The 14,917-nt window shown below is 41.5% G+C and overlaps 1 protein-coding gene across 1 annotated transcript in view; it reads left to right on the top strand.

Annotated features, from left to right (window-relative positions):
• Positions 1-899: 899 nt before the first annotated feature.
• HABP4 (hyaluronan binding protein 4) overlaps positions 900-14,917 on the top strand; it is a 28,292-nt gene continuing 14,274 nt past the window's right edge. The window contains exons 1-4 of the mRNA XM_019712014.3: positions 900-1,361; positions 6,496-6,655; positions 7,667-7,828; positions 8,020-8,091. Coding sequence (XP_019567573.1) covers positions 1,010-1,361; positions 6,496-6,655; positions 7,667-7,828; positions 8,020-8,091 — 746 coding nt within the window. The 5' untranslated portion in view covers positions 900-1,009. The remainder of the gene's footprint in view (positions 1,362-6,495; positions 6,656-7,666; positions 7,829-8,019; positions 8,092-14,917) is intronic.

Here is a 14,917-nt window from a genome sequence, read left to right as displayed (position 1 = left end):
TCTTCATCCATATCTAATGCATCACCAAGTCCTGTTGATAAAACCTGCAAAATGGCTCTTAAATTTACTATCTCTTCACCTCCACTGCCACCATTCGAGTCCAAGTGACTGTCGTCAGCTCTTCCCTGGAGCTCTGCAACAATCTTCTACTGGTCTCCCTGCGTCCCTTTTGACCTCCCTTCAAGTCCTTCACATTGCAGCCACAGTAGCCTTTCCAAATACATGCTCACGCTTAATGTTTTCCTCCCACTGGTCCTAGAAGAAAGATCAAATAAGGCCCTCACCCAACTCTTTGCAATCCAGTTCAGTGGTTTTCTTGGAGCCTGTGAGTGGGTTGTGCTACACTCGATCTCAAGTCTTCTGCACTTGCCATTGCTCCTGCTCCTTATCATCCTTCAGATCTCAGCTTAACTGGGAAAAGCTTCCTAATTAGGTCAGGTTCCTTCGCTGTCTCATAAACAAGTCTGTGCCCTTCCTTCACGACACTTTTCTGTAAGATCCATGAAAGCACGAAGCAAGAATCTTCTACAATATGCCTGGCACATAGTAAGTGCTCAATATACAATTGTTCAATGGCTAAATGAATGTATAAACTTCAAAGAGGAGTGACCATCACGAATGTGGATCCAGATTTAGAGAAAACACAGATAATCACCGTGACTACCCACGCTGGCCAACCAGCCTGGACCAGAGGACTCGTTGCTCCTCCCAGTAGCCCCGCCCGTTGGGCTCCGCCCCTCCTTGTGAGTCGGGGGAGGGGCATAGAGGTCGGGTGACGTGACAGCAGCCTGCAACTGATTGGGCTTCCAGGCGTGCCGGCTAGGAAAAGAGGCGTGTCCGCATGCTCTGATTGGCTGTCGGGCGGCGGCGCGGGGGCTGGGGCCAGGAGGGTGGGGAGCCGGCAGGGCAGGGAGGACTGCAACTGCGGGTGGGATGGGGCCTCGCTGCCGGCTTCGCTGAGACTCGCTTGCGTGGTCTCCCGCGGTGGGCCCGCAGTGGCCGCCGCGGCATGAAGGGCGCTCTGGGGAGCCCCGTAGCCGCGGCCGCCGTAGGCGCTGCGATGCAGGAGAGTTTCGGCTGCGTCGTGGCCAACCGCTTCCACCAGCTGCTGGACGACGAGTCGGACCCGTTCGACATCCTGCGCGAGGCCGAGCGCCGGCGCCAGCAGCAGCTGCAGCGCAAGAGGCGCGATGAGGCGGCGGTTGGGGTCGGCAATCGCGGCGGCAGAAGTCCGGCCGGGGCCTCGGGCCACAGATCCGGCGCGGGCAGTGGCCGGAGGGAGTCCCAGAAGGAACGCAAGGGACTCCCGGCCCCCGGCGCGCAGCAGCCGGACAGCCCTGCGGGCGTCCCGCAACCACCCGGTACGCGCGCCCCACCTGGCACCTGGGCGCCCCTGGGTGGGCGTGGTGGACGGGAGGGGAAGGAAAATGGGTTCACGGAGGTCACCCCGCCTGGGCCGCCCCACGACCCCCGCTCTGAGAAAGGGGTCACAGGAACGTGTTATAGAAAGGGGAAGGGGGCTCTGGGAAGAGTTCGGTTGAGTTGAGGGTCCTTGTGGCGGAATAAGGTAGGAAAAGAGGACGAGGATGGGGCGGGGGTTGTCACGTCCCTTCTGGCCTTTCCCAGTCCCTTCTGGGGGAGTGGGTGTGCAGGCTTGGAGTAGGGGTATCAAAACTGAGCCCTTACAAGTTGGGCAGAGTTGAGGGATATTGCTGGGTGGTGTGTGAGGCAAAAACTGGGTTCGCTACTTCGGGATGCTCCAATCCAGAGCTAGCAGGGACCGTCTCCATTCTCCAGCCCAACCTGTGCAAGATTCAAGTCGGGAGCAAAAAGAGGCGTGATGGAAGAAGAGCCCCTCTTAGGGAGACTGGGGGAGGTAGGGCGCACCCGGTCCTTGGGAGTGGTGGCAGAGCCCCGGATGTGAAGAATCGCCGGGGTGAGAGGTTCGGGCCTCTGTGATGGAGGGAAGGCCTGGGTGACCGCGGAGTCGGGTTCTGACGTAGGCCGCGTGCGGAATGCGGCAGGGTGAACGCGGGGTCCCCGGCGCCTTCCAAGCCCTGTGCCTTCACCCGATCCCCGTATCGTAGCTTCCAGTAGAATGTCGGCATCATTTTTCAATAAGGCGTCTAGTGTTGGTGGGATGTGTAACTTGTCATTGACTCAGGCTGCTTTCTTTAACCTTTTCAAGAAGGATAGTCAAAGTTCTCCCACTCCTTGTTTAGTCAGAACGCCTAGCGTAAAACTTGGTGTACTATTTTATCCGCATATAGGGATGGAGAGTGCTTAAGAGTTCGTTTCTCACAAGAACTGAATCAGTGGTAGAGTCAGGAAGACTCCACCTGTGTTTCCTGTTTTTCTAAAGGCTGTAGTCCTAAGGTTTGCCTGAGAAGAGTGTTAAGATTAAGCTGTGCAGTTCCACCACTGCAGCCATTGTTTGGCAGTGTATTCGACTGGACTTTATGTGCTAGTTCTTTGCTTGATAAAAATTGTGCATCCCACAAATTGGCAGTTACAAAGTAGTCAGGGCGATGTAAAGTACAACATAGGGAATATAGTCAATAATGTTGTAATAACTATGTATGGTGCCAGGTGGGTACTAGACTTATGGGGGGAATTAATTATATAAATGTCTAACCACTATGCTGTACACTTGAAACTAATATAATATTGAATGTCAACTGTAATTGGAAAAAAATTATTAAAAAGAATTGTGCCTCCCAACCCTGAGAGAACAAATGATTTAAATATTGGGGCTTTCACTCCTGCAACTAGGTAATGTTTACCTTTATCTGTGAAAACTAGTCCAGCAATATCACTTGAGAATCAGAAAATCAAGTCACTATAATACAGATGTTGAAAATTATTTAAAATGCTATCTTAAGACCTCTTGGTAGACCAGTAAGTTTATGCGCCTATGTAAACGTGAGTGTGACTTGTGATATGATGTACATTTTGTATTTCCATTTTTTCCTCTTAAATCTATTTAGATACATATAGTAGTAATAAAAGAAATGAGGAAGGCTAAGCTTTTCCTCTCCCTTTATTTTTTTAACAAATGTAAATATGTATTTTATCCTTTAGAATAGTGTGAAACTGCATTTAGTGTTGTTAATATCACTTTTTAAACTTTTTAAAATTAAAAATGTCATCCATTTTTGTTACCAAGATTTGAAACAACTTAGAAATGATACAAAGTGAAAATCCCCTATTTTCCTACTGTTAACATCTTGCATTTACATACATAAATGCACAGAGCTGTTTTTTTCTGAATTTAAACAATATAAATTAGGTTGCAATCTGCTTCTTAGCATTTTAATCTAGTAAATTTGTAACTTTTTCTGTCAATTGCTCATGGTACAGGTGACCTGGCTTTTGAGATCTATACTGAAGATCTTTAATTATCTTGTAGTTAAAAGGGAAATTTTGTCATTCTAGTTCTTTTTCAAGTATGTGTTATTTCAGAAGCAAGCAGCTCAGTAATTTCCATTTATGTGGTTACTATAGTAAACTGTAATGAGTGTTTGGAAGCTACTCTCTCGAGGTTTTTGTAGCCCTGATTGATATGGACTGTACTTTTCTGACACTCAAAATTTTTAATCTATTTAGAATATTGTGAGTGAATGCTTGGTGTAAAGACTCAAAGTCAAAACATATTTAACATATAATGGAAACGTTTATTAATCTCAAAAGGATGTGGAAATTATAAGATTTTCCCATGGAAAAGGAGAGTTTTAATGTTCTTCACTATTTAACAACATACAGTTGACCGTTGAATAACATGGGTTTGAACTTCGTAGGTTCACTTTTATGTGGAGTTTTCAATTCACCCGAGTTGTTTGAGTGTCAACTGAACATAGATTCTAACTCAATAAATTCATTTTTGATATCTTAAGAGGCTGTTTCATCTTTACTTTTCCTAGGAAACCTCATTGTAAATTTTACTGTTTTCTGTCCCTTTATAGGGGTGTATTGAACAGACTGAGTGTGCCAGCCTTTTATTGGAAAGAGCTAGAGAAATTCAGTGTTTGCATTATCCACTTGGAACTGCTGATCCAGCACAGAAAAACAAACTCGTTTCAGTTGCAATCCTGATTTCTTAATACTAAATTGGGGGGAAACAATTGTACTCCTATTATCTTTGTTTTTTTGGATTTTGCAGGGAGAATAAAATGTTTGCAGGGTATTAATAATTATTTTAATAAGCAAACAGTCATATTGAATTTATACACAGAAACTTTGGAAGAAGTTTTAATATAAATTATACAGTAGGTGGCATTTTAAGTTTTGAATGGTGAATTCCAAATTTAATTGATACAATTTAAAAATAACTTTGAGAAAGGAGAAGGCGGGATAAGTTCCTAAGTAATTCTGTAGTTGAGTGGCGCTATTAAGATTTTTTTTAATTATATGTTATAAATGTATTAAGATAAGTATTGAAAAATATTGTTACTGTTGACATATTTGTTCATGACTATTAGTCATAGTCTATTATAGTTTTCAATTTGTTAGATAATTAACTTTCATAATAACATTTTCTGCTTTACATTTCAAATACCTCTTCCAATCTGATCTTCGTTAGAATGTACGTGCCTTCAGACCTAGCGCTTCATACTCCTGGGCAACTGGGCATGACTGTCAGTCTCTGTTTTGTTTCGCAGTGAAAGCATAATGCTGTATTTATAATAACATTTTTCCTGTATTCTGAGTATGTCACAAGCTCAGATTGTGGCTTCAGTACAGGATGTAAATCGGATTTAAGCGTTTCTAGGTTATGGGCCATTAACTTAAGGTTGAACTTAGATCTGTTGCACAATTTTTTACAATTGAAAAAAGTACTTTATGTTAACTAACAAGTAGTAAATAGCACAGTTTTGTTAGTGGTGTCACAGACATGACTTTTGCTTTAAAATGAGATCAGTAAGTTATCGAAACTATGTTAATATTTACATATGCCCAATTTATAAAGTTTAGATAGAAAATATTAAGTGGGAAAGTGGAAAAATATGTATAAACATATTCCTTAAGTCATGTTTATTTGTCTAAGTAGGAACAGAAACCAGCAATTAAAAAGGTACCCATTAATTCAAATATATTTAATGTTTTTTATAGCCACACAACCAACATGAAGGGTAATATATACCAAGAAAAATTGAAGCTAGTGTAATAAAAATTGTACATAGTGTTTGAGATGGAGACCTTTTAAATATGTGCAAAGTAAAGATAAACATTTTTGGAAGATGATTTAAGAAGTGACAAAGTTTTTCACAACGTATTTGCCAAGTATTAGATGCCTTCAGACATAGACTCTGCTTAAAATTTTTAAACTGTCAAAATTGGAGTGGGGGGGCAACCAGATGGGTCAGTTGGTTAGAGCGTGAGCCAGTTCGATTCCCACATGGACCAGCGAGCTGCGCCCTCCACAACTAGATTGAAGGACACGACTTGGAGCTGATGGCCCTGGAGAAACACACTGTTCCCCAATATTCCCCAATTAAAATAAATTTTAAAAAAGCTTAAAAAAATAAAAAATTGAAGTGGGGAGTAAAGTAAAGTGAGAGGAGAGAGGAAAAGACTGGAGTGGCCCAGGCCCTGCCCCAGCTGAGTGCTGGCTCCATGGATGAGAGATGCCCCTTCATTTGCTGACTGGCCCTTGTATGATTTGGCAATACCAGTTTGGCCTCATATTTGAGAAGTATGATCATAAATGCATAAAGCCTGTCAAAGAGCAGGAAAATCTGTTTCCAAATGAAAAAATAATAGAGGTATAAGCTGTATTTAAAAACAAAAATCTTGGTAGACAATTATAAACCATAGTTGGGGTTCTAAAAGTACAATCTAAAGTATAGAGTATCCTAAAATTTTCTGTGTGTAGTTTAGTGTCCATGTTTTGATAAAGCTGCTTTTATGAAATGTAGTTGATATAGCAATTATATATATCCATAGCTGTCCCAGAGTCACTATGAGATACCTGTAATAGGTTAGTTGATATGGTTTGTTTACCGTAATCATGCTTTCAGGGGCATAAGGAAAAGCATGTGATTCAATAGTAACTTTAAAGTTTTGTTAAAAAGTAGTTGATGCTTAGCAGTAGTAGTTACCAGCAACTTTTTTTTTTTTTTATCTTATTGGGGAATATTGAAGAACAGTGTGTTTCTCCCGGGCCCATCAGCTCCAACTCGTTGTCCTTTAATCTAGTTTTGGAGGGCGCAGCTCAGCTCCACGTCCAGTCCCCGTTTTCAATCTTAGTTGCAGGAGGCACAGCCCACCATCCCCTGCAGGAATTGAACTGGCAACCTTCTTGAGAGCTCAAGCTGTAACCAACTGAGCCATCCAGCCACCCCTACCAGCAACTTTTTTCTTCTCTGAACTTTTCCAAATGATTTGAATTTTCCTATGACGTTGATTTCTAGAAAAGTGAATTTTAAAAGTGTCTATAAATAATGTGCTGTCGCAGATCTTGTGTTCCAGCTCTCCCCTTTGATTTTTCATGGGCAGGTCAGAAGCGAACTCCTAGAAGGGAGCAGCAAGGATGGAATGACAGCCGGGGGACAGAGGTGATGCTGGATAGAGCAGAGCGGAGATCCTACAGGGAATATCAACTCTGTGAGACCGAGAGGCAGGCAGACTTTACACCTGAGAAGTTTACAGATGAAAAGTATGTACTACAGACAGACCTCATAAGAACGAATGGGTATCCAGAAGAACCAGGGAGCAGCTGTGTGCAGAGCACCAAAACGTTAGCTGAAAAAGGCACGGGGCAGAATTGTTCCCTTTATGTGACTCTGGAAGTTCCTGCCTCTGAGTAGTGGAAAAACGCTGCAGAGGAGCAAGGGGAGATTTGAAGTTTAACCATTTTTCTTATTGTACAAAACTTTCCAAATTTAACTTAAGCATTTAGTATTAGAACTGGAATGGACCTTAGAGTTTCTTTATCTAACCTCCTCATTTTATAAATGAGAAAACCAAATCCAAAAGAAAAAGGGATGGCCCTCTACAAATTAATGTAAGACCTACCCAGGACCTGCTTTTTCTCACTGACTCCCACACTTAGCAGCTGTATGACCTTGGGCAAGTTACCTCTGTGCCTCAGTTTCATCATCTGCGGGCAGTAGTTATATATTATAGATTTGTTTGTGAGAACTAAATGACTGTAGGTGAAGTGCTCAGAACAATGCCAGGGATAGTATGCATTCAGTACTAGTTAACTATTCATTATTAAAGCTACCATCTTTACCTAGAGAACATTATGTTAAGTGAAATAAGTCAGAAAGAGAAAGACAAATACCATATGATCTCACTTATATGCGGAATCTAAAGAAAAGAATAAGTGAATGAACTAATCAGAAACAGTTTTGGAGACATAGAGGAAAAACTGAGGGTTGCTAGATGGGGGTGGGGGATAAGGGGGAAGGTGAGAGGTTTTGGGAACGTACAGAGGGATAGTGGATGGGGGGAGGGGGGTTCACACAGTGTGAGGGATATAAATGATAAACGTCTAAGTTTTGCTTCGTCTTGTGCACCTGAAACTAATTAAAAAAAAAAAAAAAAAAAAAGCTACCATCTTTCTAATATATTGTAGCCATAATGTCCTAGAATTTTTTATCTCAAAAAAACCCTTAGATCTTAGTCTAACTCACCATTTGTTATTACACCCATCTTTTCTTAGACGAGTTGACAGATTTGATCGAGACAGACCACTGAGAGGACGTGGAGGCCCAAGAGGAGGCCTGCGGAGCAGAGGCAGAGGTGGTCCTGGGAACAGAGCTTTTGACAGTTTTGACCAGAGAGGGAAACGGGAGTATGAGAGATATGGTGGGAATGATAAAATGTAAGTTTCTTTGTAAATGCTATTTTCACTGTAAGGTCTTAGTCATACATAGTATGAACCTGTTACGTGTCAATATTTAGTTGACTTTATATTAGTATGCTGTTATTTCTGAGGGAGCTGATCCTGGGACAGCTTTTATGATCAACTTTACTGAGTTGGAGAGTTTAAGGGAATATTTTTTCTTTCTCCAGAACAGTCAGAACTGAAGACAACAACATGGGTGGATATGGAGTTCGCACGTGGGGAGCAGGTAAAGAAACCAGGTACGGTGTGAATGTGTGCCTTCTGTGAACCTACAATTGAGTAGACATTGCCGCATCTTTGCCTTTTGTGAAATTGCGTGCTCTGCGTTATGCTTGCAGTGTCTTTATACTTGTATGCCCTAAGTAGAGATTGATTTAGGCTTTTGTTTAGTGAGATAACTTTTTAAAATGGGTTTGCTATGTTGCAATGAGATTTGAAAACTGCTTTTAAAATCTTTCATTTGTATCATATTTTAGACAAACAAATTTGTGCATTTGCTGATAGCCCAAGTACATGACACTACATTTGCATATGCTTCAAATTCCTGGATATTCTATGCTTTATTTTTTTTGTGACCATCCAAAGTTCTTGTATACATTGCATCTTGATTTCCTAAAATCATTTGCAGATTGAACCTCAGTGACAAGTTTCACCTGAGGTTCAAATTTGACATTTCTCCGAGCTGTCACGGTGTCTCAGATCTGTGCCAGTTTTGCCCATTAGAGGAGGTGATTGGTTCTGCATTTCCTGTCGTTTCACGGCTACAGGGCCAGTGCCTTCCTGTTACCGGCGAAGGAACAAGCACGAAATACTTCAGGGCAGTGCAGGGTGAGGAATATGTCGCCCCAGGACATGTTGCAGGGCAGGCTTTCCACAAGTGTGAACACTTCAGGGGAATCCAGACTTCTACTGCACATCTGTGTTGTCCTTGAAAGGAAGAGAAACTTGGTGAATGTTCTCAGTCTGAGGTTCCATAGGATCTCAATTATAAATCTTTTCATTTTGTTTTATTTTGCCATGATAATATATTTTAAAAGGGTAACATAGACACCTTCTGAATCATATGATTTACTACTTTATCTAATACTACCACTACTTTTCAGTTTGCATTTGGACTTAAAATCACTTTGGCTCCAAGTGATGACTTACCCAAGGGGTCAGTGTTGGCCTTCTGACATGAAGAGGTGACGGCATGTGTTCCTGGTGGACTTGCCCTGTCTGGTGTGAAGATGACAGGTGCCCCATGGCACTCATTTTGGATTAGTTTGAGAGTTATAAAGTCAGAGCTCTTAGGTGGTGGTAATCTGTAATTGAGAGATTTTTGTTTCAAAGAGAAAGACTTTAATTGCTCATTTAATAAATTGAGATTTTGATTTGCCATCATGAAAACCATGTTGTAGAGTTAGATGCTCCATTATTTGTGTGTATGTGCTACTTTTTATTAATGAGAAAAGAACAGAGATGAGCCTATCACAGTAAGTGATGTGCCCATGGCTGGCGAGGCCAGATGCAGCCCAGTACAATGCAGGTGTGAGGGTTTGCTATAGTTTGGTAGTCCTGTTTGAAGATACTGGCAGTATAACTAGATCTGTGGACATAACCAGACTGCTTTCAAAATGGTGTGACTGAGCCATTTCCAGTATTACTGGTTTTCAGAACAGTTTGACCCCGAGAGCCTGTACTGAAAACAGAATTTTCTCCGTCGGCAGTAATTTTAAAAGTATAGTGTCACATGTTATTTTCTTTTTATCGATCGGAATAGACACCTACGAATGCAGTTTTCAATAATGCTGCCTTCCAACTTCTATTGTGAAGAGCAAGACAGTTTTATGTAGTAATCAAGCAACATTTGGTTAAAATCTGTTCCCTGTCAAGATTGGTTAAGTGTGAACTCCAATTGAAACAAAGCCTTGACATGTTTCACATTATTTTGTGGAACAGACTTGAGCAAAGAGGCATTTTCTGTGTTAGAATAACTGAAGTCAAAATGTAGACTTGGGAGCTACAGCTCTCTTCTAATTAACCCAACATTAGTGATTTACTTTAAACAGAATAACAAAATCTGCCAAAATGAATTGTAGCCCATTTTGAAACTTCATTGTTTTGTAGTTTTGGTCACTTGGTTCTATGAGAACTGTAAGTACATTAGTTTTATGTTTATTCATAAAATAATTTAGGTCAATACAGGGGGGAGATCTGTGATTTTTCTTTTCTTTAAAATCAATTGATCAAGTTTTAAAAATCCTGACTTTTTTATAATACATAATCTCTTTGTTTTGTATTCTTCTTTTTTCCTTCTCCTAGCTTTGTAGCCCTTTTATGAATTTTAATTGTTGAAAGCTATGAACTATCAGTACACTTACACTTTTTATCCCCTTGGTTTATTACGTGGCTAGAGGAATACAGAGAAAGTTGGAATAATTCAGTGTTGCAGCTGCTGCTGGATACCAAAACTTCCTGGGACCCTGCCAGGTCAGGCTGATGTGTAGAGGTGGGCGGCCTACGCTGGGTAGAGCAGCAGCGATGCCCTTCCAAACACGAGTGCGTTTGATTTAGGACTTTTTCGGTTTTTTTGTTTATTTGTTAGTTTTTTAAGATTTTATTGGGGAAGGGGTACAGGACTTCATTGGGGAACAGTGTGTACTTCCAGGACTTTTTCCAAGTGAAGTTGTTGTCCTTTCAATCTTAGTTGTGGAGGGTGCCGTTCAGCTTCAAGTTGTTGTCCTTTCAGTCTTAGTTGTGGAGGAAGCAGCTCAGCTCCAGGTCCAGTTGCTGTTGCTAGTTACAGGGGACGCAGCCCACCATCCCTTGCAGGAGTCGAGGAATTGAACTGGCAACCTTGTGGTTGAGAGCCCACTGGCCCATGTGGGAATCGAACCGGCAGCCTTCGGAGTTAGGAGCATAGAGCGCTAACCGCCTGAGCCACCGGGCCGGCCCTAGGACTTTTTCCAAAAGTAAAAATTATTCAAATTTTGTGTTGAAAAACTGAATTTTTTTTTTTAAAGTTGATTACAACAGCTTTGAGTTGAGAATAAAAAAATATGAATGTAAAAAGTGCATTCTGTTACTGCAGTTTAGTTTATGTTTACTTTTTTAAAAATAGCTTGTTTTATGAAGCTGGGCTCTGTATGTAGTGTAAAATATTTCTAATGGAAATGTAATACCCATTATGTTGACATTATATACTCATTTATAGTGACTAATTTTAGCTTTTTGCTGAAGATGACATTTCTTTCGCTGGGACTTTTAAAAAAGATTTTTTTTAAAAAAATATGGCTAACATACAACATAGTGTCAGTTTCAGGTGTACACCATAATTGTTCAACATTTATTTACGTAAAGAAGTGATCACCGTGATAAGTCCAGCAACCATCTGACACCATACCATGCTATCACAGTATCATTGACTGTATTCTTTATGTTGTACATCACATCCCCAAGACTTACTTGTTTTACACCTTGAAATTTGGACCTCTTACTCCCCTTCACATTTCCCCCCCTTTTAAAATTTTTCAATTGCTGTCGACAGTCAATATTATTTTATATTAATTTCAGGTGTACATAGTGGTTAGACATTTATATAATTTAAGAAATGATCCCCCTGACTAGTTAAGTACTCACTTGGCACTATACATGGTTATTACCATATTATTAACTATATTCCGTGTGTTTTACTTTACATTCCCATGACTATTTTGAACTACCAATTTGTACTTCTTAATCCCTTCACCTTTTTCACCCTGCTCCCCAACCCCCTCCCATCTAACACCCCAATATACAATAAATATAGTACCCATCTTACCCCATACATAGTTATCACATTATTGACTATATTCCTTATGCTATACCCTATATCCCCATGACTACTTTGTAACAACCAACTTGTACTTCTTAATCCCTTCCCCTTTTTTCACCCACACCCCCAACCCACCTCCCATCTGGCAGTTATCAAAGTGTTTTCTGTATCTATGGGTTTCTTTCTGTTTTGTTTGTTTATTTTGTTCTTTAGAGTCCATATATAAGCAAAATTACATTGCATCTGTCTTTCTCTGTCTAACACTCCACTCAGCATAATACCATCCAGGTCCATACATGCTGCCATAGATGGCAAAAACCCATTCCCTTCCATGGCTGAGCAATATTCCATTGTATTTATGTACCACCTCCTCTTTATCCATTCTTCCATCAAGGGACATCCAGGCTGCCTCCACATCTTGGCCATTGTAAACCATGCTGCAATGAAGCTATGGATGCACAGGTCCCCTCAAAGTAGCGTTTTGGGTTTTTTCAGATAAATACCAGAAGTCCTTACTTCTGTCTCTCTTATATAGCCTTTGTTTTAAAGTCTATTTTGTGTCATATAACTATTGCTGCCCCAGCTTTGTTTGTTTTTTTCATTTCCACTTTGATGAAATATCTTCTTCCATCCCCTTACTTTCCCTCTGTATGTGTCTTTCAATCTGAAGTGAGTCTCTTGTAAGCAGCATATTGTAGGGTTTTTGTTTTCTTATTCATTCACCCCTCTATGTCTTTTGAGTGGAGCATTTAATCCATTTACATTGAAAGTAATTGTTGATAGATACGTAGCTATTGCCATTTTATTATACATAATTTTGATTTTTGTTTTTCCATCTTAAAGGAGTCTCTCTAACATTCCTTGTAATACTGGTTTGGTGGTGATAAACTCCTTTAGCCTTTTCTTATCTTGGATCCTCTTTATCTGTCCCTCAATTTTAAATGATGGCCTTGCTAGGTAGAGTACCATTGGCTGTAGGTCCTTGGTTGTAGTTCCTTGCTTTTCATCACATTGAATATTTCGTGCAACTCCCTTCGGGGCTGCAAAGTTTTTGTTGAGAAATCAACTGACAATCTTATGGGGGCTCCCTTATAAGTTACTAGTTGCCTTTCTCTTGCTGCTTTTAGGATTCTCTTTTTGTCTTTAACTTTTGCCCTTTTAATTATGATGTGTCTTGATGTGGGCCTGTTTGAATTCATCTTGTTTGGGACTCTGTGCTTCCTGGGCTTGTATGTCTATTTCCTTCACAGGCTAGGAAAGTTTTCAGTCATTATTTCTTCAAATAGGTTCTCAATCCCTTGCTTTCTCTCTTTTCCTTCTGGTACCCTATGATGTCAGTGTTGTTATGATGTATGTTGTCCCGAAGGTCTCTTAAACTATCTTCATTTTTTAAAATTCTTTTTTCCTTTTGCTGTTCTGATTGGGTATTTTCTGCTACTTTATCTTCCAAATCATTGATTTTATCCTCTGCTTCATCTAGTCTGCTGGTGATTCCTTTTAGTTCATTCTTCATGTCAGTTATTGTATTCTTCACTTCCGACTGGTTCTTTTTTTGTGATTTCTATGTCCTTTTTTATGCTTGCTATCTCTTTGTTGGAGTTCCTAATAAGTTCCTTGAGTATCCTTATAACCATTGTTTTGAACTCTGTATCTGGTATGTTGCTTGCCTCATTTTGTTTAGTTCTTTTTCTGGAGTTTTCTCCTATTGTTTTATTTGGGACAAATGTTTTTGTTTCGTCATCTTTGACTGCCTCTCTGTTTGTTTCTGTGTATTAGGTAGATCTTCTGTGTCTCCCAGTCTTGGCCAGGTGACCTTGTGTGGTAGGTGCCCTGTGGGGCCCTTGCACAGTCTCCCTGGTCACCTGCTCTGGTGCTCCAGGAGTGTCCCTTGTGTGGGTTGTGTGTGCCCTCCTGTTAAAGTTGAACCTTGATTGCTATTGGCACATCAGTGGGTAGGATTGACTCTCAGGCTGATTGGCTGTGGGGTTTGGCCCGTCCACAACTTATGGGCTGCTGTGCAGAGACTTACTCTCCAAAGTGGGATTTATCCCAGTAAGCTCTGGTGTCTGTTGAGACTGCCCTTTGTGTGTGCTGCTTGTGGGGCTAATTGGGCTGAAGCCAACCTCCAAGTATGTTGATTCTGGGACCTCTTGGGAGGGGCTCCAGTGCAGGCCCAGGTTACCCATTACCTGTGACTTCCCAGTGACTACCTGGTAGGAGCTACAAAGTGATCTGCCGTTGTTCGCTGCCTTTGCTAAACCTAGCGGTGCATGGGAGAGGCCACACTGTGAACTGAGGACATCTGCCACCAGTACCGGGCCTGGGCTAGCCCTGAAGTTTCAGCTGCTGGTAAAACCTTGTACTGTTCATAAGTTGGGTGAGGCGGGGTCTCAGGGAGTCATCAGGGTGGAGCAAGCTGAGCTCACCAGACAAGTTCAGATTCAGATTTGGCCATGGGCGTGGGGCAAGGACGGGGGCCCAACAGAGGAAAGATGACACAGGTTTGATGGCTGTATGGGAGGACCCCACACAGGGAAAATGGCAACTGTCCCTTCAGTCCTTGCCTCAAACTCAGTCTCTCCACTGTGTCTCACACCCCCCACACACACTCACTGTCCCTCTGCCAGACCTCAGGGTGAGTGCCTGCAAGTGAGTCTGTGCGGGCCCTTTAGAAGATGCCTGGGTTTCCCACAGCCTTCAATCCCACCTGGACAGTTGGAATCACCACCATTTTTCACAGCCAGATGTTATGGGGGCTCCTGTTTCTGGCACCAGTACTCTGGGCTGGGGAGACTGGTGTAGGACTAGGGTTCCTCACTCCTCAGAGTGGAACCTCTGCAACTGAGATGTCGCTCCCAATTCTCAACCACTACACTGAGGTTGGGGACCAGCCTGTTCTGTGTCTCTGCCCCTCCTACCAGTCTCCATGTGCCTTCTTCTTTATAGCCTTAGTTATAAAACTTCTGTTCAGCCAAACTTCAGGTAGTTCTCCAGATTGATTGTTCTATAATTTAGTTGTAATTTTAATGTGTTCACGGGATGAGGCAAGCACAGCATTTATCTACTCCATCATCTTGGAGCTGGCCTCCTGGGGGTTTTTTTAAGTAAGTTCAGATAGGATTAACATTAACATAAAAAGGAATAATTAAGATCATATATATTAAGATTCAAATTGTTCATTGTGTTGTAATTTTCTAATCTGTAGATTGTGCATTTAGGTCTTATTTTTCTGGTATAGTTTGTAATTCTACACACTTATTTTTGTGGAA

The sequence above is a fragment of the Rhinolophus sinicus genome, chromosome 16 (assembly GCF_057876585.1).
Source record: "Rhinolophus sinicus isolate RSI-liver-muscle chromosome 16, RSI-T2T, whole genome shotgun sequence".
Lineage (NCBI taxonomy): Eukaryota > Metazoa > Chordata > Mammalia > Chiroptera > Rhinolophidae > Rhinolophus > Rhinolophus sinicus.
Note: the sequence above shows the minus strand (reverse complement) of the source record. Positions and strands in the feature narration are given on the sequence as shown.